At 35.8% G+C, this 21559-nt stretch overlaps 2 protein-coding genes across 2 annotated transcripts; both read left to right on the top strand.

Moving 5' to 3' along the window:
* Positions 1-124: 124 nt before the first annotated feature.
* LOC129245475 (uncharacterized) lies at positions 125-1120 on the top strand. The gene is made up of 4 exons (XM_054883654.1): positions 125-362; positions 423-550; positions 628-693; positions 768-1120. Exons 1-4 carry the CDS (start codon positions 299-301, stop codon positions 981-983), a joined length of 474 nt encoding a protein of 157 aa, XP_054739629.1. The 5' UTR covers positions 125-298; the 3' UTR covers positions 984-1120.
* Positions 1121-1140: 20 nt separating this feature from the next.
* On the top strand, positions 1141-2304 carry LOC129245474 (uncharacterized). The gene is made up of 4 exons (XM_054883653.1): positions 1141-1198; positions 1582-1754; positions 1816-1978; positions 2027-2304. The coding sequence occupies exons 2-4, from the start codon at positions 1677-1679 to the stop codon at positions 2200-2202; spliced, it is 417 nt and encodes a 138-aa protein (XP_054739628.1). The 5' UTR covers positions 1141-1198; positions 1582-1676; the 3' UTR covers positions 2203-2304.
* The last annotated feature ends 19255 nt before the right edge of the window (positions 2305-21559 follow it).

The raw sequence follows: 21559 nt of genomic DNA, 5'->3' as shown, positions 1-21559 counted from the left end.
TTTCAGACACTAAGACGCTAAGACTACACTCAGAAAAAATTCCCTCCCTAAAATAAAGAAAACCATTCTTTATTTTGAACTCTTCCAAATTCATTAAATTTTATCGCTTTTGAGTATTTTTTCTTTTAAATGACTATAAATGTGTTTGAAACATAAACCCGTAGTCCTCATTTTGATGTTACATTCTTCTTTGTTATTTTTTACTTTACTTACAATTATCTTATCGAATGCTCATTGCTTTTACGAACATACGTAGTTGATTGTTTTTTTTCTTCGTGATTATATATTTTGTCGTGCAATGGATGAATTAATAGAAATTTTAATTGAGTTGGAAGGCGAACCGTTTTTGAACGTGTTTATTGGTAAGTTTATGGATATTTTGTTTTGCTCATTTTAGTTATTGCTAATCATTTCAATTATAGAAAGCGGTCTAACTAAGGAATCATTGAAGCTCCTAAAGCCAAGCCATTTGGATACATTGATCGACACATCGCAGTTTGGACCAAGGGTAATTTTTGAGCATAATCTGCTCAATTGGCAAGCGCAACAGGTATTTTGTTATTTTGTGCATATACACACATACAGATATGCATGCAAAAATTCATAATCTTCGTTTTACTTCACTAGGGAATAAAAACACAAGCCATTCACACTGAGGCATGCGCTTTATTGGCAAATGAATATCGTGGCGAGGTAAATGTTTTTTTTATTACTTTTACTTTAGTTATTTATTTATTTTAAATATACATTTCTGTACTTCATATAAGGAATCTTTTGAAGCAATACTCAGTAAGTCGGCGGGTGGATCACAAATCCTGAAATACTATGCGCAAAAAAAGTGTCTCACTCCAAAGTATAGGAAACTTCTAGCTGCAACAGTTGCAAATTATTTTATTTCTGCTGAAGTACATCCAAACCCTAAAACATTTGAAGCTTTCGCCAATAAAATTGTGGATTTATTTACGAGTGAATCTAAAGTCTGATCACAACCTAAAATTTTTATTAAAAAAAAGTTTTCTAACCTCGATTTCATTTACACAGGATATATATTACATTCATAAGAAAGGAAAAAAGCCAGGTGGATCTCTGTATGCTAAGTACCACAGTGTATTATTGAAACTTAGACGGGATGGCCTTATTTCCAAAAGAGATGTAGAACCAACAACAAAAGGAACGGAGATTAATTCTTGCGTAACAGGTATATATATACATAGGTACATATATCGTCGTTGCGAAAGCAATACCGCGTATATCCAATATACAAAACTACATAAGTGGTGAAGGAAGAGAAAACTGATTTTTTACAAAAGTATAGCTCAATTTTTTCACTGAACTTATAATTTATTAATATTATGACAGAGATCAATATACAAATAGTAATTCTGCAAAAGATTGTACGTGAAACTTCAGTTTCTTTGGTCAATTCGTTTTGGTTTTATGCAGTTTTGCAATCGCAACGACGATATGGCTTTCTTAACTCATGAGTATATTTTGGTTTAATTTAAATTTTAAATGAGAGATTATTAAATATTATAATCTGCATTTAATGTAACCTTCATTTAATAAAAAAATTACATTTAGATTGCATTCAAGAAAAATCATGGTTAAAGTATAACGTTGAACCATTCGATGAAGTTCAACTAAAATGGGAAGCGACTTTTGCTGTGCGACGACAAATGCTACAAAAAGATGCCAATTTAAATACAATTTTAGAAGAATGGCCTCAGTATAAGCAGAGTTTTGGACATTTAATGGTATAATTCGTGAGTTTTATTTACATAAAAAATAATTTATTGTTCTTCATTCCTATCTTAGATAGAACTGGATTTTAAGAAGCTGTACCCCGAAAAGCAAAATTTGTTATTTGATAAATGGGAGAGCTTCTGCCAAGCGATTCCACCTTTGCTAGAAATTTACATTAAAGATTCAAACAGCTTAACTACTTGGAGGCAGTTTAAAGAAGGAAGCATCAATGCTGGTATTTAATATGTCTTAAGCCCTCATTTTTTTAACAATCTAATTTCAGATGCAAAAGACTTAGTCATTTTTTATCTTCTACACTCTGTCTTAATTCCAACTGGCCGAACATATAGAACATGCAAACAGACAAAAAAAAACACTTCATCAAGTACACTATTGCAGATTCAAGAAATAGTTTCTTACTGTGGGCACCGACATGTAGTGAACTTCAGTCAAAATTGAAATTAATGGTAGATGCAAATTATATGGATAAAAGTACGATTCAGCCAATTATATGTTCCATTGGATTGGATTATTTTTATTGCAAGGAATATTATGTGTATTTCGCCGATATATTTTATAAGTTCGATAACCTAATCAAGTGTATTGATGTGTGTTTTAAAATATTCCATGTACTTAACCTTGAGTATCCGCCCGAATGTAGGTCCATTTGGCTTTTTGTCCAGCAGTATTTCTATAACATTTCCTTGAAATCTCGCGAGAAAAATGGGTCTATTTGTGCAATTTTAAATGATTTGAAAAAACAAAATAAGACTTAAAATAAGAAATAATTGGAATGGCTGTACACGTGCAATGTTCTCAATGCTTACAAATGCAAAAATAAAAAACTAAAACCAAATTTTTTGCATTTTTAATTCAATATTTAAAACATTTCATAATCTGAAAATTCAGGTAGATTTTTTAAAATTGAGAAAAAAGCTATTTTTCTTTTAGTAAATTTTTACTAGAAACAAAATAACAGTTTCCCTAATTCCAGCAAATTTTAGTCTGAAATGAGTAATATTTTTATTTTCTTTTAGCAAAATATTATCTATTTCAAACATAAAATTTATTACAAATATAAAAACAAATTCCTTAAATCGGGAAAGTTTTTCTCGAAAGCATGTAAACATTTTTTCTTCATTTTGAGAAAATATCAGATACTGAAAAGAGGATGCCTTTTCAGAGGCGCCAAATCATTCCCATATTTCCTCATTTCAATAGTCGTTTTAACTTGAACCGAAGAAGTTTTTTTTTGAGTGTATGCTTATTTTGGCTTAGCAGAGACTCTGTGCGTGTAGCACTGAGAGTCAGCCACAGTTGTCGGGCGATTCTGCAGGTGCTTTCATTACTCCATCTTTCGTTCGCTGCTCTTATGATTTCTTCAAGGATAAGTAGCTTGCATGTTTGTAATGGTATCCCTTTGTCCTCGTCTATATACTCATCGGTCAATTTAGTTCTCGCTAGTTCATCGGCTCTACAGTTACCCTCAATGTCACAATGGCCAGAAACCCATGTTACCTTTAGGTGAATTGTCTCAACCATCTCGTTAAGAGATGTGCAGCATTTCATGGCTACCACCTGGAGGTTGACGACTGTTTTGTGAGAGATTTTATCGCCGCTTGGCTATCAGTGAAAATATAGATATCATTTCCGAATATCGCATTACACTGTATTAGTGTCGCGGCTTTAATTATTGCCATCAGTTCAGCCTGAAAGACACTACAGTAGTCGGGGAGTCGAAAACTGAAGGAGATCCCCAGATATTCGGAGTATACACCTCCGCCCACCCTACCCTCGAGCTTTGAGCCATCTGTGTATACATGGATGAACTTGCCCTGTCTTACATCTGCTCCCTTGAGGGTAGAAGGGTCGTAAACGCTGTAATAGCAAGGGTAGGCCAGTGTGCCAGCCAGGATTTTACCATGACCATAATCCGTGTTTGACCACTTACATACTTCGAGTGTTAACCCTTTCGCGATATTGTTGCCACATGGCAACAGTAAACTTTAAAAGGCCGTCAACACTCTCTTGTAAAAAATATCAACTTTTTTGTTACATATTTTCAAAAATTGAAGTTTAATGGTTAAACAGAAATAAAATAAATAATAACCGCCCATTATATCGGTAATTCAACATTTTTAAAGAAAGCCTTCTGGCATATAACACTCACTCTGAAATTTGTATTTTTAATTTTTAGATTTTTGAGGCATTTTGGGCAAATGTTTTCAACAATTTTTGAATAAAGTATATAGAAAAATGTTCAATCTGTCATTTGGCATATAAGTATTTTTTCGTTCGCAGCTTTAAAAGCTGTGCTAATTTTTAAAACTAAGCTTGTTGCCATATGGCAACAAATTTCTCGTAAGGTATTAACTTGCATTAGATTGCAGAAGAAGTTTATTTGCGATTGAAACGAATACAAAACATTTGTTGCCATATGGCAACATTAAAAAAAAAACTCTTAACAAAAAAATAAAGAAAAAAATTTATTTGTATTGTTATTGGTCCTAAAATAAATACTTAGACAAAAATTTGGATTTTTTGGATGGCGCAATAAAAAGATGTAGCGAAAGGGTTAAGTGGAAATTTGCAAATATCTCCCTGGAGGGTTAGTTAGTTACCTTTTTAAAAAGATTTAAGTGGTTTAAGCAACTTAACTAGAGGATGAAAATCAAATGTAGGGTGTCTTGTCTTAGACGAGCAACCTGGCTAATCTAACCTAAACTAATCTAGCATTTTATGGTTCCAGTTGTGCTAAAGGTTACGTATGGAAATTTATTTTCGCCGACTTTCAAGCGCTAGCTCCGAGATTTTATCCATGCCGATTTGGAGCTTAGAAGAGGCTTCTGTGGGATCGCTGTTTTCTTTTCAATCTTAAAAAGACAAGGAATTGTGACATGACAATAGAGGCCAGTTCATTTGGGTGTGGTTGAAGATCACCTCGCTATTTGTTGGTTAAACTTTGTATTTCCTGTTTTATTTAAGGAATTTTTAAGTCCGTTCGTCATAACAGCAGTGTCATCAGCAAAAGTACTGGTTAGAACACCATTTGTGGTGTGTATGTAAAATTTATGTACAGGATTGGACCCAATATTCTGCTTCGTGGGACCCCAACTATGAGTCAGTCTTAAAAATTAGTTCTCGCTTTAAATCCAGTCCCTAACTTTTTTTTATTATTATATTTTTTCGGAAGCCACTTAATTGGACGTGGCTCGTAGGTAGCTGAAACTACAACATTCAGACCTGCGTGACCCAGTACATTTATTTCCACACGATTTTGATATAGAAAAAGAAGCTAACGTAATCGGTTGAATGAAAGTCTGGCTGCTCTAGAAGCACACAAACAATTGTCAATGTATGTGTGAGTATATATAAATGTAGCTTCGCTGTTGCTGCCCAAATGCTTGTATGTAACTGCGTATTATTATTGTTTTTGTTGTTTTTTGTTATATATTCGTCTTACTGCTGCAAGTCAGAGTCATTTCGTTTTTTGGCAACAGCAAGTCGCAAAGTTTTATTTTATTACTTCTGTTTCTTCATCTTCTTCTCCAGCTCGTTCATGTTTGCGTGGGCAGTAACTTCGCGTATTTTTGTTTTCTTTGAACATTTTTTGCCTGTCTTTCCAACTGCAGCTTCTTCTTCTGCTGCTGCTGCTGCTGCTGCTGCGTAGCACTGAATGGCTCGTAATGTGGCGCTGCTGCCAGCAAGTACAGTTATGTCAACGTTACTACACAATTGCTGTGTTGCTGGGCACCGCTCTTCGGCGCTGCTCGTGAGAAGTTGAAAAGTTGCTGCTTAGCAACATTTTGCGTGGAAATAGTTGTCAGCTATTGCAGTGCTATTTGTGCAACATTGTGCTAAGAATTATTGTAAGTGTTGTAAGATAAAATTGTTGTACTCGTATGCTGTAATTGTAGCCGTGCAACTGACACTGACATAGCAACACCAACACCAACTTTTGCTTTTTGTTTTTTTTTTTTTTGTCTTTTTGTTCTTGCTTTAGTTGCATATTGTAATGCCGCCGCCTGTGCTGTGAGTACGTTGACATGCATACGAGCATGTATGTATGTGTTCGAGTGTGTGTGTGTGAAATTACAGTTGCACGCTTGCAAAAATACGGAAACTGGCAAGCTGTGTATGTGTTTACGTCCATAAAATGCATGCATGTTTATGCTTGGCTGGTGCCTCCCACGCAATTGCATGCAGCAAACCGAACGTGATGTTTTATTGCATGCTTATAGGTAACGTTGGCTTGAACTATTGTAATAATAAATTACGTGGACGCAAGGTAATGTTTGTCTTGTCGATTTAATATTATGAACGTTCCTGCTACTTCCTGGATCTCTTAACTGCGGTGAACTAAGGTAAGCTGCATACTTACAATATAAATAAAGCACAAAAGGTGACTCTCCAGAGTCTTTTTGTTCAAACCTCGAGGGTATATCGATACTGGAAAATATTTTATTTTAGGTTGGTGGTGCCGTTTTATGTGAAACTATTTGTAAAATCATGCCAGACTTATGACGAGATATGCGTTTCATGAGGATTCCATGTATCCATAAGAAATCTATCAGTTACCCAAAGGGAATTTCATTAAAAGGAAAACTGTAGGCCTGGTTGTCTATGATTTGGTAAATTAACCCAGATACGCCTGTTATTTGTTCAGGTTAGGTTAGGTTAGGATAGCCTGGTTGGCAACAAGCCACGCATAGACCTTTTGGTCCCTAGCGATACCAGATGGAGACCGACCTCTATCAATACCAAAAGTAGACATCATGTAGGATGTCAACGCTTTTGGCGAATCAAAGCAGAGGTGGGAGATTCGCTTTGGAGACGTCCTCCAGACCCTCAAACAATGAGGTTCCCAGTCATTTTAAATGCGTTTTTAACAATGCCGTACAGACGCACAGAAGGTGTTCTAAAGTTTCTCCAACATCCTCTCTGCATTTCTTGCATGTGTCCGTGTTAGCAATCCCTATCTTGTACACATGTGCAGCCAATAGATTATGACCTGTTAGCACACCTATGATAGTTCTGCAGTCCTTTCGCGAGAGCGTAAGTACGAATTGAGTCGGTTTTTTGTCTTTGGTTCTACACATGGTTAGGTTAGGTTAGGTTAGGTTAGGTTAGGTTAGGTTACGTAGTGACGGTTGCCTAGAGAGTGGGCCTACTTGGACGAAAGAGTTTGGTTCATCCTTTGTGATACCATTGCAAGAGGGAAAAAAGAGGCGAAGGAAAAGAACAATAGGACGAAAGGGAAAGGGTTGGGGAGGGTTGAGTGTTTGTGCACTATGAACGGTGACTGGTCTGCGGTTGTGTTAACCTCTCTATGCTGCTGATGAAGTTCATCAGTTTTTTGTTATCAAGACCCGCTATATCAGCAGGCGCAGAAAAGGAGTGAGATCCAAGATGCTTGAATCTTAGTCCCGCGAGAGCTGGGCAGCTGAGGAGCAGGTGCTGAGATAATTTCCCCACATCCTTCATACAGCTGACGCAAAAAGGACTCAAAATAATTCCGAGTCTCACGGCATTTGTACTCCGCCGGCAGTGCCCCGTGAGGATGCCCACGAAATTTGAGAACTGAGATTTCGTCATGCTCAGAATATCCCTCGAACGCCCCCTATCCAAACGTGGCCAGAAGGACTTCGTGACCCTACACTTTCGTGTAGTTACCCAGCGCTCGCTGAGTTGGTGCAAAGCTCATCCTTCCAGGAGTAGAGCGCAGGTTGTCAAGGGGATCCCGATTCTCTCCTTTCGCGGGCACACCACCTCACAGGTCTCTTGTCTGGCCAGCTCGTCGGCTTCGCAGTTTCCAGCAATGTCACTGTGACCAGGTACTCAAATTATGTTGATATCGAAGAATTCTGATGCAATCGAGAGAGAGACCAGGCTTTCCCTGACCAGTTTCGAGTGCACCGTAATAGAGCCTAGGGCCCTAATTGCCGCTTGGCTATCGGAGTAAATATTTACCTTCTTAACAGTTATTACGCAAGTAAGTGGTCAGTCAGCTGCTTCTTTAATTGCGGCCACCTCTGCTTGGAACACACTGCAGTGATCCGGTAGCCTGAATTTAAGTTTGATAGGGAGCTCTTTGCAGAAAACTCCTCCTCCAACCCTGCCGTCCAACTTCGAGCCATCCGTGAACAGGTTAATGATACCCTGTCCCCAAGTGCTGCCCCCGGTCCACTCCTCTCTTGATGGAATATGGAATAGTTCTACACATGACTTTTGCTGCTTTGCATGTGGTCAGATTAGCCCACCAAGCTTCCACTCGCCTTTTCATGTAGTCGTTCATTTCATTGTATATTGCATTTAGCGGTTTTGGTATATCGTTTTCTTGTTCAAAAGTTAGTTTAACGGCACTTTTTGCTATCTCATCCACTATTTCGTTCCCCATAATGCCTTTGTGACCAGGTACCCGGTAGATATGCAGCTTACTGTTTGCGGCTAGCCTTTCTATGGCCTCCCTGCTCCGTCGAACATTTTTGGACTTAATACAATATGAGCTTATTGCTTTTATTGCTGCTTGACTGTCCACGTTTATATTAATTGTTGAGTTCTTTCTTGTTCCAGTGCAGGCTAGCTCCGCGGCTTACCCCACAGCAAAAACTTCCGCTTGGAAAATACTACTGTGGTCTGGCAGCTGGATAGGCTGCCTTATCTCTAGTTTTGAGCAGTTAATACCCGCTCCCACTCCATCTAAAGTTTTAGGGCCGTCTGTATAGATGTGAAAAGTTCTACGGCCAGGCTTCAAGCCTTTGTGCCATCCCTTCCTCGCAGCTAAGTTTGTGCCTAATATTGGCGCATGAATGGCGCACATATAAATCGCACGTGAAGGGTCTAGAAAGCTATAGAATTGCCGAGTTCAATTTGTGTTTTAGTTTTAAGAGTTTAGTTAACGAAAAAAGATTGGCAAATAAAAGATGTGAAAAAATGGAGGTAAAAATTGGAATAATATGAAGACGCACACTGCAAGTAGGAGGACGAAATCGGCTAAGCGCATAACAGAAATGTACACGCCAATTATTTTTTTTTTTATATTACAAATGTGTACACTCCGATGTGGCAAATCAGATAGGGAGTGGTAATATTAAAAATGTAGGATTCTAATAGTTTTTTATATTAAAACATAATATTTTAATATTTTATTTTCTTTTCATGTTTTTATTTTCTATTTGTTTTTTTGGGCCATTGAACTTTTTAGACTTCTGGGCAGATATGCAAAAGAAAAAACTGTAGTAAAAACTGCACTGAACACATTCTTGACCTCGTAAAAAGAAGGAAATTGTCTAAGAGTTCATAAAACATAAAAATGTGATATTCAGACATGAACACTCGAGCATTTTCCAAAAGGTAAAGGAGTCATGTAACTAACTTCTCTGTCTGCAATGTCTGGGTAAAGTACCTGGTAGCATTATTGAGTTGTTCTCTGAGAGGTTAGCAATGTCATACGAGTTGTCTTTAAAAAGTATCGCAAATTTGGAATTTTCACTGGTTACGCATATTCGAATTTCGATTTTTTTGTGGCGATCATGTCTCCCACTCACGAGGTCGGCCATTTTGAATGTTCAGTTAATTGTTCACAGATGCTTTGCTTGCACGTGTTTCGGCTCGTCTTCAATTTTTACCTATTCAAAAAGATGGATAAAAAAAAAACCTGTATCAAATTTTGTGTGAAAAACGAAATTAAGTGCGCGGATGCATTCCGAATGTTGACGAGAAGCTACTTTGGACGAAAGCAACGTTTATCGGTGGTACAAAATGTTCTCAGAAGGCCGGGACGTCCGAGCACTTCAATAACAGATGAAAAAATTGATGAAGTGAAGAAAATGGTATTGGCCAATCGTCGAATCACCGTTAGAGAAGTTACTGCGAACCTAGACATATCAATAGACTCGTGCCATGCGATTTTTATCAATGATTTGGGCATGAGACGGGTCGCCGCAGAATTCGTACCAAAACTGGTCAATTTTGACCAAAAGCAGCATCGCAGGAACATTGCTCATGAGATGTTGGACTCTATCCGCGACGACCCAAATTTGCTCCAGAAGGTCATAACTTGTGAGGAATCATGGGTTTATGGTTATGACGTGGAAACCAAAGCTTAATCATCTTAATGGAAGCTGTCGCACCAACCAAGACCGAAAAAAGTGCGCCAAATTCGGTCGAATGTAAAAGTTTTGCTTACCGTTTTCTTCGATTGCAGGGGCGCTGTGCATCTTAAGTTCTTGCCACAGGGTAAAACAGTCAATATGAAATATTATCTGGAAGTTATGTGCAATTTGCGCCAAGCAATCAGCCAGAAACACCCGGATTTGTGGAAGAACAAAAAATGTCTATTGCATCACGATAACGCCCCCGCTCATACATCGTTGCTTGTACGCGTCTTTTTGGCCAAAAACAGCACACTAATGATGCCACAGCCACCGTATTCCCCATATCTGGCCCCCTGTGACTTTTTCTTCTTTCCGAAACTGAAGAGGCCCATGAAAGGACGACGCGACGCTACTATGGACGGCATTGGAGGAGAAGTTGAACAAGATAAAAAAAGTGCTTCGAAGATTGGGAAAAACGTTGGAACAAGTGCATAATATCTCATGGGGACTACTTTGAAGGGGACAAAATAGATATTAATGAATAAAAAAAATAATATTTGAAAAAACACAAAATTTGTGATACTTTTTGCACACACCTCTTATACAATCGGCTTTGTTAGGTGGCTGTATTGTTAGTTCTTATGTTCTTTATTCTAAAAGATAACTTTCTCTATATATCAAACAGAAGAGTAAATATTTATACAAAGCTCTACAATCACAGCCATTTAAGATATTTAAAATATTAGATAAATCTATCGTCTTTTCACCAAAATGCTCTAAGTGAAAATTTTTATAAATTGGGCAGATGCCTATGACTTTTTGGATGCAAAAATAAATTGTTAAAGAAACGCCGAAGTCTCTCGACTGAATCACCTCATAAAATATGGTCGACCTTGAGCACGCATCGTAAATTTTCAGTTTATTTCAAATGCAGATTCGAGGATTAAATATATATTTAAGCGAAGTTGCATTGATAGCGGTTTTAGGATCAGCAAGCTTCACATTTGAGTGTTTTGCATATGAGAGTTTGTATGTCAACTGAACGCTAGGATATTTATAATCGTTAACAATCTCGATATTCTCGTTGCTAAACTTCAAGTTGTAAGAATGCATGCATTTTGACTTGGTCAAAGTTACTATAAGACCCCATTCAAGGCTATAATCGCGAATTGCGTCGATCATATCCTGCAACTTACTCAGAGGCTCAGCAGAAAGCAGGAAATTGTCGGCGTACATTAACATTCAAATACGAAGAATAGCCACTTTAACTTCACCAGATAAGAAATCGTTTAAGTTATTCAAGTGCAGAGAGAACAAGCTTGGGCTTAACAGACAACCTTGTCTTACCCCTTGAACTGCATAAAAAGGGAGGAGTAAATTCGTAATGGAGCAAAATTTGATTTGAGGTGTCTCTGTATAGCAATTTTAATAGTCATAAGTTTCATATGGATCAAGAGCTCATAACATGCTAGTTTGTGAAAAATATACTTCTAGGTATCATATCAAAGGCACTTGAAAAGTTAACAAAGAAGGCGAAAGTTTTCTTTTTTACTTTGAAATTCAAATGCACAATTGACGACAGGTTGAAAATGTTATCTATTTTAGAGTATCCCTAGCGAAAACTAGCTTAAAATTCAGTGAAGGTTTTCATCAAATCAATCCACACATTAATACGCGTTAACAGAAGCCCAGCAACAGTTTTATGTAGCGTGCCGAGCAGAGAGAGTCCTCTATAATTTTTCGCTAGACCGGGATCACCCTTTTTAAATAGACAAACCATCACTGCCTTTCAGAATGAGGTGGGAAAATGTTTCCTTAAGTAGTTTGAATTGAACGTTTTTAGTGTCTTAAACAAGAAATCTACTGGTGAAGATTTAAAAAATTCATATATAATCCAATCCTGACCAGGTCCTTTAGTTTTTTTTTGTCTTCTTAAGTTCAAATAAGAGTGCGTGCATTTCAAAAGGAGCCTCTAGGACAGAGTTTGAAAAGGCTGGCATACATCAGGGAATAAAAAGTCCATTACACTGGCGGTATAAAAGTGATTGAAAATGTTTGTAAAATCAGGTAGAGTAGGAGAATTATGTACCCTGGACATAACTTTTCACAGAATTTACGAGAGCTCGCGACTCTTTGCCTTTTTTGATTGTATTGAAACGCTCAATCTGGCTGCAGTGCCACTGTAACTTCTTTTGACTATATAACTTGAAGTGAGAGGATCGGATACTACTCTATCGGATTCCAGTGTGAATATTCTTAAGAGCTTAAGGTGGTCTAGCATTTTATTTCGAGCATTAAAACACTGACAATTAAATCACTCATTCCTAGAATTGAAAACTTTTTTACCCTACATTTCATCGGCCGCAGATTTTATGTTCTCTGTTATTTCGCAAAGAATTTCGTCAACTACTTGAGAACGCCCGAACTAACACAACTAAGGATTGGAGTTATGTTTAAGAAGTCGTAGTTTGGATACAATTTTAACTTGGGAGGAAAAAAATTTGTTTTTTTAGGAGGCTAGTAGCTTGTTTACTTTTTTGGTTTCGAACTGAAATAGAGATGGATAGAAAGTAGCTGGAAACAGTTAATGTTTGCGGATGCTATAAACGCAATCTTATCTATTGATTTAATTTTAAAATTTGCATAACATAAATATACAAAAACGAGGCTTTCAGCCGAAGAAAATACTACTTTGATAGTTTTTTTTTTAACGAGATGTAAAAACAATCGAAAGCCTTAGTCAGTGTATCAACTCCACGTAAAGCACCTCAAGTCCGACGATTTATCTTACAGGGTTACCGATTTGGTAATTACGTCTGGAGGCCGTCATGAATAATAACTTCAAACGTCAGTTACATTCGTCTGCTATTCGGCTTGCTGCATTTTATCAATACGGCACTTATCAAAGTTGCGAAACTCCACGATAATTCATGTTGCGAAAGCCCTCCACTTATTAGATTATTGGGCGTCAGAGACATACCATTTTTATTTGCTAGGCCGTAACGTTCTGTAGTGAACCGAATGCAAAAAGAAGATACTTGTGCGTCAATCTTCTCTACGTCCAAGCATTTTGGGATATAAGGACTACCAGCCAAGTCTAGGCGATGTCAGCTTAATAGCTGCGTCAGGAAAAATAAACGTCTCCTTGTTTTCGAGAGCTTCACTCGTTAAAACGTGGTATTAACCTATGCGTCCCCGGACTTTTGGTAACTGGCCCCATTTTGACTACCATTCAGCTGTCGAGGTAGAACTTTCTGCTTACAGTACAGCCTTTTCTGCACATTTGCCCAGATTTGTATACGCATTTTGCTAGCTATAACGCAGATTGCATCGTCCGGGATCGTTCTAGAGGCACATGCGGTGCTCAACGTACTTGTTCTCCTGACCTGTGCAGTAGTTCTTTAAAATGACACTTTATTGTTCCAGCCCAGATTAGATAGACGTATGGCAATATAGAGTCCGTCACAGTGGAAAAATGTTTATTCTGGCGCCCTGTGCTCCTCCTAGGTTCGGTGAAATGTACATGGGATTCGGTAGAATACATGGAAAATAATTTGATTCTTGAGAAATTTTAAACACTTCCTTTGTGAAAACCATTTTTTGGGTAATGAAGAGGCCATTGAGCTGTGGCGCAGTATTTCAGAGCTTCCAGAAAATCATTAATGGGATGGAATAAAATTTATAGTTAACTGTAAATACAATTGTCATTAAAAAAAAAAAAATTACTGAATATTTATTGGAATAGATGTTTTCAAACTGGCGAAGATTACATTGAATGGAAAAACTAATCCCATTTAGAGATTTGCAATACCTTATTTCTACCTTGAATACTTTCCAACCAACCTGTTTGCATTTTTTTATGTTTTTTAAGAATTTATTTTTTTCCAAACTCAGTAACTCAGTTCCACGGCGTTCACATCAATCGACTTTTTGCCCTCTGCTAAGTCGTGTGCCTGTCTGCTGGTCCACTTTGCTTATTGCACACATACATACACATCCGTGTGCTCGTATGAATGTGTTGTTTATGGTTTGTAACTGCCGCTTTGTCGTATTTGCAAACAAACAAGCGCCAACAACAACAACAACACACAATACATAATAAGTAGTAAAGCGCATGTAACTACTAAGCAAATGTTAAAAATAACAAATCTCTTATGGCTGGTTTGCGCGGGCAGTGACAGCGTACGGGTATGTGTAACACATAACTGTATACAAGTATATTTTATTGCAACATTTTTATTTTTTTGTTGCTCTCAATTGCTTTGCCATATATCAGCAGTAGCAGGAGCAGCAGCAGTAGAGGTAGAAACAAAAGCAAAAATGGCAATACGCCCAGCGTGCGACGTGCACCAGTGCAGTTGCATCACAAACTCATATTTTTATACACACAAACATTATATTCTAATATGTATTCACACACACACATACGCACATACATAAGTATGGATTTGTATTTATTTGCGATTTGTGTTTGTGTTGCTGCCGCTGCTGCTTTAGCTAACCACCGCCTACCTAGCGACAGCTGTCTCGTCAGCATGGCGCCACCTAAAATGTATGTTGCTGCCAACACCGCCACAATAACAACAACAATAATAACAATAAAAGCAAAAACAACAACATCAGCGTATAGGCAAAACCGACAATAAGAATCATTTTTAGTGTGGCAATCACAAAAATAACAAAAACTGAAGACAAAAATAACTTTGGATTATGAAACGCGGGTAAGTGAGTAAGCGGGTGGAGAGGTGAGGAGAGAGGAAGAGGAGCGTTGCAAAAAAACAAATGCAACCAATTTTTGTAAAATTTTGTTGGCGTCAAAGTCGGCTGCAACGCTGGCTGGAGCACTTCAGAAACGGCTTTGGCTGCTGCACACTCCGTTGCTGCTCCACGAACGCCGAATTCTCGTTATTGCTGTTGCTCTCTCTGTTGCCGTTGCCTTTGCTATTTTTATGCGTTGGCGATGCCGATGACTCAATGCAATTTTTGATTCTTGCCACTACCGCCAACAACAACAAAAGCAAATGCAATAAAAAGCAAACAAACAAAAAATGAAAAACTAATAAAAAAATAAAAAGAAGAGAAAATTAAAGAAAAATATATTTCTCGTAAGATAAACAACGAAATCTTCTACGTAAGCTTCTATCCTTTGCCTTTCGTTTGCGTGAACTTTTGGCTATTTTTAAACTGCTATTTATGTATTGGTGAATGCGCTCCAATATTTTGAATAAGAAAGTTAGTTTGACAGTCAATGTGACCGGTCCACACTCCTGGAGCCAAGAATAGCGTTTCCATGGAGTGGCAGCATCTCATTCACATAAATTGCCTTTTTAATGTTTGAAAGAAATAACACACTTAGTTGCTCATACACACACACACATGCATACATGCACACATGCAGGGAATTCAATCCGTATGAACAGACGAGCGCGTGTGTGTGTTTGGGGATTTATGAAGATTGTATTGCAATAATTTCTAAGGAAGTTGCTGATCTGTAGTTCAAATTATGTGCTGCTATCCATTTCGCAAAAGCTGTGTGTGGGCAAATATTCGGAGAAAGGTTGCATGTTTATTATGTAAGCTGCCGGCGTAAACTGCTTATTTATATATTAATTAAATTGCTTTAAAGCTTCACAAATCACTGTCAGAACTAAACTATTCACTCTTTTACAAGTTAATGATTCAGCAGTGGGGCCCAACTTCAAACAATGGTAAAAAATTCTAGAGCGGGTATTGCAAACATCTTTTATATACAACTGGCTAGAGCTTAAATTTTACAAATTTCATTGATGTCAAGATATTTTGTGTGAAGAGGTAAAGAGGGAAGAGTTCTAATGTCTGGAAAAAGTCCCTGACAACACTTTACATCTAAAATATTCACGAAAATGATCATACTTATTTAGTAAATTAGCTAATTTGTGCCTGCGCGGTCAACGTCAAAAATGCCAAGAGTCCTAGCGGGATGCCAATCAAAATGTCAAAAAATCTTAGCATAGCCACAGGCGCTTTTAATTAAAAAAAAAAAAAATGAAAGCATAATTATATATAGGTGTGTATGTATATTTAATTTATGGTTGGTAATAATAATAATAATTGGCCCTTGACCCTTTTTTGGGTATTTGGCTGAGCTACTCTTCCTATTTGTGAGACACGTCTTATTTTGTCAGAGATGAACGGACCTACAGTTTTTTGCCGCCGCCTCCAATCCTCAGACGGCTTTTTTAATGAGGAGCTTTTTACTGATAGACATACACTTGACGGTTTGCTACTGCATGCCGAGGGGCGATCGCTCTTAGAAAAAACCTTTTCTTCATTTTGGGTTTCATGATATTCCCATCATTCAAATCTGCTTGGAAGCGTCGGTCGCAGCATATTTTTACTCTAAGAAGGTAGATAATATGTGCTTTGAAACGTTTTTATTTTACTCTATTTTATTTTATTTGTTTTATTTTATATTATATATATATCTATATAACTGGCACGTACACCGTTTTTGGGTGCTTGGCCGAGCTGCTCCTTCTATTTGTGGTGTGCGCCTTGATGTTGTTCCACAAATGGAGGGACCTAAAGTTTTAAGCTGACTCCGAACGGCAGATATTTTTACGAGAAGTTTTTTCATGGCAGAAATACACTCGGAGGCTTGCCATTGCCTGTCAAGCGGCGACCGCTATTAGAAAAATGTTTTTCTTAATTTTGGTGTTTCACCGAGATTCGAACTGACATTCTCTCTGTGAATTCCGAATGGTAGTCACGCACGACCTCATTCGGCTAAGGCGGTAAAATTTTGTATTTCTTCATTTTATATAATTCTAATATATTTTATTTTATATTTCATTCTAATTTTCATTGCTATTTTTTTTTTTAATGTTAGTTACACTAATTTAAAATAATTGTTTTAATACTCTGTTCTATTCTATTCTATTCTATTCTATTCTATTCTATTCTATTCTATTCTATTCTATTCTATTCTATTCTATTCTATTCTATTCTATTCTATTCTATTCTATTCTATTCTATTCTATTCTATTCTATTCTATTCTATTCTATTCTATTCTATTCTATTCTATTCTATTCTATTCTATTCTATTCTATTCTATTCTATTCTATTCTATTCTATTCTATTCTATTCTATTCTATTCTATTCTATTCTATTCTATTCTATTCTATTCTATTCTATTCTATTCTATTCTATTCTATTCTATTCTATTCTATTCTATTCTATTCTATTCTATTCTATTCTATTCTATTCTATTCTATTCTATTCTATTCTATTCTATTCTATTCTATTCTATTCTATTCTATTCTATTCTATTCTATTCTATTCTATTCTATTCTATTCTATTCTATTCTATTCTATTCTATTCTATTCTATTCTATTCTATTCTATTCTATTCTATTCTATTCTATTCTATTCTATTCTATTCTATTCTATTCTATTCTATTCTATTCTATTCTATTCTATTCTATTCTATTCTATTCTATTCTATTCTATTCTATTCTATTCTATTCTATTCTATTCTATTCTATTCTATTCTATTCTATTCTATTCTATTCTATTCTATTCTATTCTATTCTATTCTATTCTATTCTATTCTATTCTATTCTATTCTATTCTATTCTATTCTATTCTATTCTATTCTATTCTATTCTATTCTATTCTATTCTATTCTATTCTATTCTATTCTATTCTATTCTATTCTATTCTATTCTATTCTATTCTATTCTATTCTATTCTATTCTATTCTATTCTATTCTATTCTATTCTATTCTATTCTATTCTATTCTATTCTATTCTATTCTATTCTATTCTATTCTATTCTATTCTATTCTATTCTATTCTATTCTATTCTATTCTATTCTATTCTATTCTATTCTATTCTATTCTATTCTATTCTATTCTATTCTATTCTATTCTATTCTATTCTATTCTATTCTATTCTATTCTATTCTATTCTATTCTATTCTATTCTATTCTATTCTATTCTATTCTATTCTATTCTATTCTATTCTATTCTATTCTATTCTATTCTATTCTATTCTATTCTATTCTATTCTATTCTATTCTATTCTATTCTATTCTATTCTATTCTATTATAATAATTTATTTGTATTTTTTTACTGTAATTTATTTTTATTTTATTTCGGTTTTCTTTTGTTTAAGTTTATGTTCTTACTTTTTTCTAATTTATTCGATTTCTTTAATTTTTTTAATTTTTGTTGTTATTTTAGTTCCTTTTAGTTTTTTACCTTGTTTTAGTTTTTTAATAAATATGACTTTACTCTACTTGTTTTGTTTTTTTTTTGGTATTTTATTTTTTACTTTATTTCATTTTATTTTATTTTTATTTACTTTTTATTTTTTATTTCATTTGGTCTTATTTCGTTGTGTATTTTTTTCATTTAGGTTTACCTTTTTTGTTTCATTTATTTCATTTCCTTTTATTCTGTTCCACTATATTCCATTTTTCTTATTCGTTGCCAGTCCATTTCCTTCCGATGTCCACTTCAGCCGAGTGCGTTTGTGCATCACTGTTGATTTCATATACGAGGTCTGTTCAAGCGAATTTAATAAAAGTCATTTGGTGTTTGTTGTAAAACTTTACTTTCCCTTATCGCGCGCTACAAATTGGAAAAGAAACGCGGCCAAGCACCTAGCGAATGATGCAGTCACCAGAAAATTTTTTCTCTTCTCCATTCAGTTCTTTTCCACTACGTTATTTTAATTTCTATTTCAATCAATTTCATTTCATTATATATCATTCTATTATCTTTTCCACTACATTTATTTTACTTCAGCATATTTTATTGCATTACATTTCGTGCAATTGCACTACGTTCGTTCCCAGTATTTAAATTTTATTCCATTTCATTTGTTCATTCATTGCTCTCTTTTTCCATTAGTTTTCTTTCAATTACATTGATTTTCCCAAATTATATTTAATTCCATTCCATTTCGTTCGCTACCGTAACTTCCGCTTCATTTCATTCTATATCATTTCAATACTATAAAGTAAACTTCATTTAAATTATTTTACTCCCTTCAATTTCATAAATTATTACCCTGCCTCCCTGGCATATCTATACAAAAATTATTTCTCTGCACTGAATTTTACCACGGCTTATTTCATTTAATTCAAAATTATTTTATTCCGTTTCTTCTCATTTTACTCCCTTGGGCATTTACGGCATTTACCCACTTAAAAATGAGCATTTACCAACACCTTGCACCTCAATTGCACACTTGAGCACGAATCATTTGACAGTAGTGCTTTAGTCGCACTCAAAAATTAAAAAAAAAGTTGCCTGAAGTAAAAAGAAAGCATCCATTCCATACTACGCATTCAGCAGATATCTTCACAGTTATGTATACCATATGTCTCTTTTTTCCTTTATATTAACAATCAGCATTCCCGTGCCTACATTTAGGCATCCAAACGTACTAAATGCCAACTCAAAGGGCTAATGCAATTAAACAACTTCAATAGGGCGGCAATGAAGACGTTAGAGCGATGGTGTCACTGATGTTAAATAAATGATGAATGAATGCACATTTGCCATGAATGACTGAACGACTGAATGACTGAATGAATGAGGGGCGAAACAAGACATGGAAATTAACACAGGGTGGCAGCGTGCATGGGCTGTAGTTTGAATGAAAAGACAGAAAATTTAATGAAATTATAAGACGAAAGCGCATGCGAGCACAAGACCAGACAGCTGTGCAATATCATATACATAAATATAAGTGGCAACAATAAAAAGAATTTGTAACACCAGCCAACTTCACAAACATTTATCGATGCAGTGACACTTTATTTCCCATTTCAACAAAATAAAAAGTGCAAAAACACTTATTTGCACTTTAACAGGCGGCAGGTAGCATGCGCGTGTGGCTCAAGAATTGTTACTCGCACCTCAACTGCCACATGTAACAGACGATTTTATTACATTTGGTTCCTATTTTACTTTTCAATAGCGCAAACTTTTCTTGCGATTGTCACGTGCATGCAGCTGCAATTTTGTGGTGTTACTTTTTATTGTGGCATGGAACTGATTGAATTTTGATTAGACTTGCAATTGAAAATGCTCACTTTCAAGAAATCGTTTTCCCCCAACTGCCCTGAACACACGCACACATATGCATGCATGCATTTATGTACACTTGTGCGGCCATAAGCCACGCGCCATCTACCATAACTTGTTCTCCATGGCGATGCTACATTCTTTGGAAAATTGAATTCACTGTGTACTTACATTCAGACTTATAATTTTCATTTTGCGTTTTTTGTATAGATTTCAATTTGCTTTCGCATTGTGCGGTCAGGGCCGCCAGCGAGTGGTGCCATTGCGTGTGGCACATATGGACGCCGTAGGTGCTCTTTAAATTTATAGACTGAATAATAGATTTTTAAAGTAGTTTGTGTGTGTATGAGAGCTTATCTTCAGTAGGGATCCGCACGCTCGTTCTTCATGGGTGCCGTGAATTATTTGGGGAAAAATTATTGCTTCTACGAAGCGAGATTTTGCTGTGCCGCTTAACAATTATTTCTATTCATCTGTAAAGCTTGCATTCGTGAAGCAATATGGGCCATTTTCTACACTAAAAACTCTCTTTCTTTCATTATTTAGAAAGCAAGGTGTCGTGCTGCATGGCACGTCTTCCTATGTGGTAACCTTTTTATATGCTTTTTCAGCGATTTTTTCAAATTCAATTACTTCAAATCGATTTTTAACCCAGCCCATAGAGCGCAGAAGCCCCAATAATTGTATTCCATACTAACCGATCCGGTCTAATTCTCTTAAAGGGACCTGGTGGTCTAGAAATTTCAAAAAATCGATTTTTGGATTTTTCAATATTTTGAAAGTATAATACCTTAAGAGTATACTGTGAAATTTTCATGCAGAGATTCCCAAAATTATGGCTTCTATAGCCCATTAACTAGGTAGGGAGGGGCCCGCGCGCTCCTGTACCTCAAACTCACTCACCGATTTTTTTCGGCTTAGTGTTGCCAAAAAAAAAAAAACACAATTCAACCGAATCGTCTGAAATTTTAGTATGTTGTTCACTATCATGGCTATCGCCCGCACTAGAATCATATTATTATTTTAATTATTTGTATTTTTTTGATTGAAACATTGAAAAAAAAACCCGATTTTTAGAGTGTCAAATTCAAAACCGCGCCATTTTGTCAAATTTGTTTTTTTTTTTTGTTTAATCCAGTTAGCGGGACATAATAATAATTTTGGTTTATGTATTTCAGATAAATAGAAGAGTCAAAAACGACTACACCGTCCAGGTCCAACTTTTCGGGACGGTCAACTTCAACGCCATTTTTTAAATTATTAAAATAAAAAAAAATTTTTTTTTTTCATTTTTGTATGTAAAAGAAGTTTAATAAAAGGCCTAAAAAATTTAAATGTCTTTTTTTATTTGGGTAAATATATGTAAGTAAGTGTAATTATAAACAGTAGCTCGAACTAACCTTTTTGGCACTCATTTCAACTCGTAGGAATTCTTCATCTTCAGCGACCTCTCGTAAAATTGGCTGTTTACAATTTTCATGAAACATTTCAACCCTCTAAGTGCCTTTTTAATGCCCTTTCATTATAGCTGTTTTAAGAACGGGTCCAAAATGCCCATTAAAGTAGAAATTAGAGGGTTAAAATCTACTACAAAAATACTCCCCGTTAAATTCTACTAATAAAATTCTTCTAATTTTATT

Source organism: Anastrepha obliqua, chromosome 4 (genome assembly GCF_027943255.1).
Source record: "Anastrepha obliqua isolate idAnaObli1 chromosome 4, idAnaObli1_1.0, whole genome shotgun sequence".
Lineage (NCBI taxonomy): Eukaryota > Metazoa > Arthropoda > Insecta > Diptera > Tephritidae > Anastrepha > Anastrepha obliqua.
The sequence above is the reverse complement of the archived record's forward strand: the minus strand, read 5'-3'. Positions and strand labels throughout refer to the sequence as shown.

Excerpts from the sequence above, each read along its gene's own strand:
- LOC129245475 (XM_054883654.1), top strand. The coding sequence starts at position 299 with ATGGATGAATTAATAGAAATTTTAATTGAGTTGGAAGGCGAACCGTTT. Across the intron at positions 363-422 it reads GTTTTTGAACGTGTTTATTG|AAAGCGGTCTAACTAAGGAA; the intron begins GTAAGTTTATGG and ends TTTCAATTATAG. Across the intron at positions 694-767 it reads CAAATGAATATCGTGGCGAG|GAATCTTTTGAAGCAATACT; the intron begins GTAAATGTTTTT and ends ACTTCATATAAG.
- LOC129245474 (XM_054883653.1), top strand. The coding sequence starts at position 1,677 with ATGCTACAAAAAGATGCCAATTTAAATACAATTTTAGAAGAATGGCCT. Across the intron at positions 1,755-1,815 it reads AGAGTTTTGGACATTTAATG|ATAGAACTGGATTTTAAGAA; the intron begins GTATAATTCGTG and ends TTCCTATCTTAG. Across the intron at positions 1,979-2,026 it reads AGAAGGAAGCATCAATGCTG|ATGCAAAAGACTTAGTCATT; the intron begins GTATTTAATATG and ends ATCTAATTTCAG.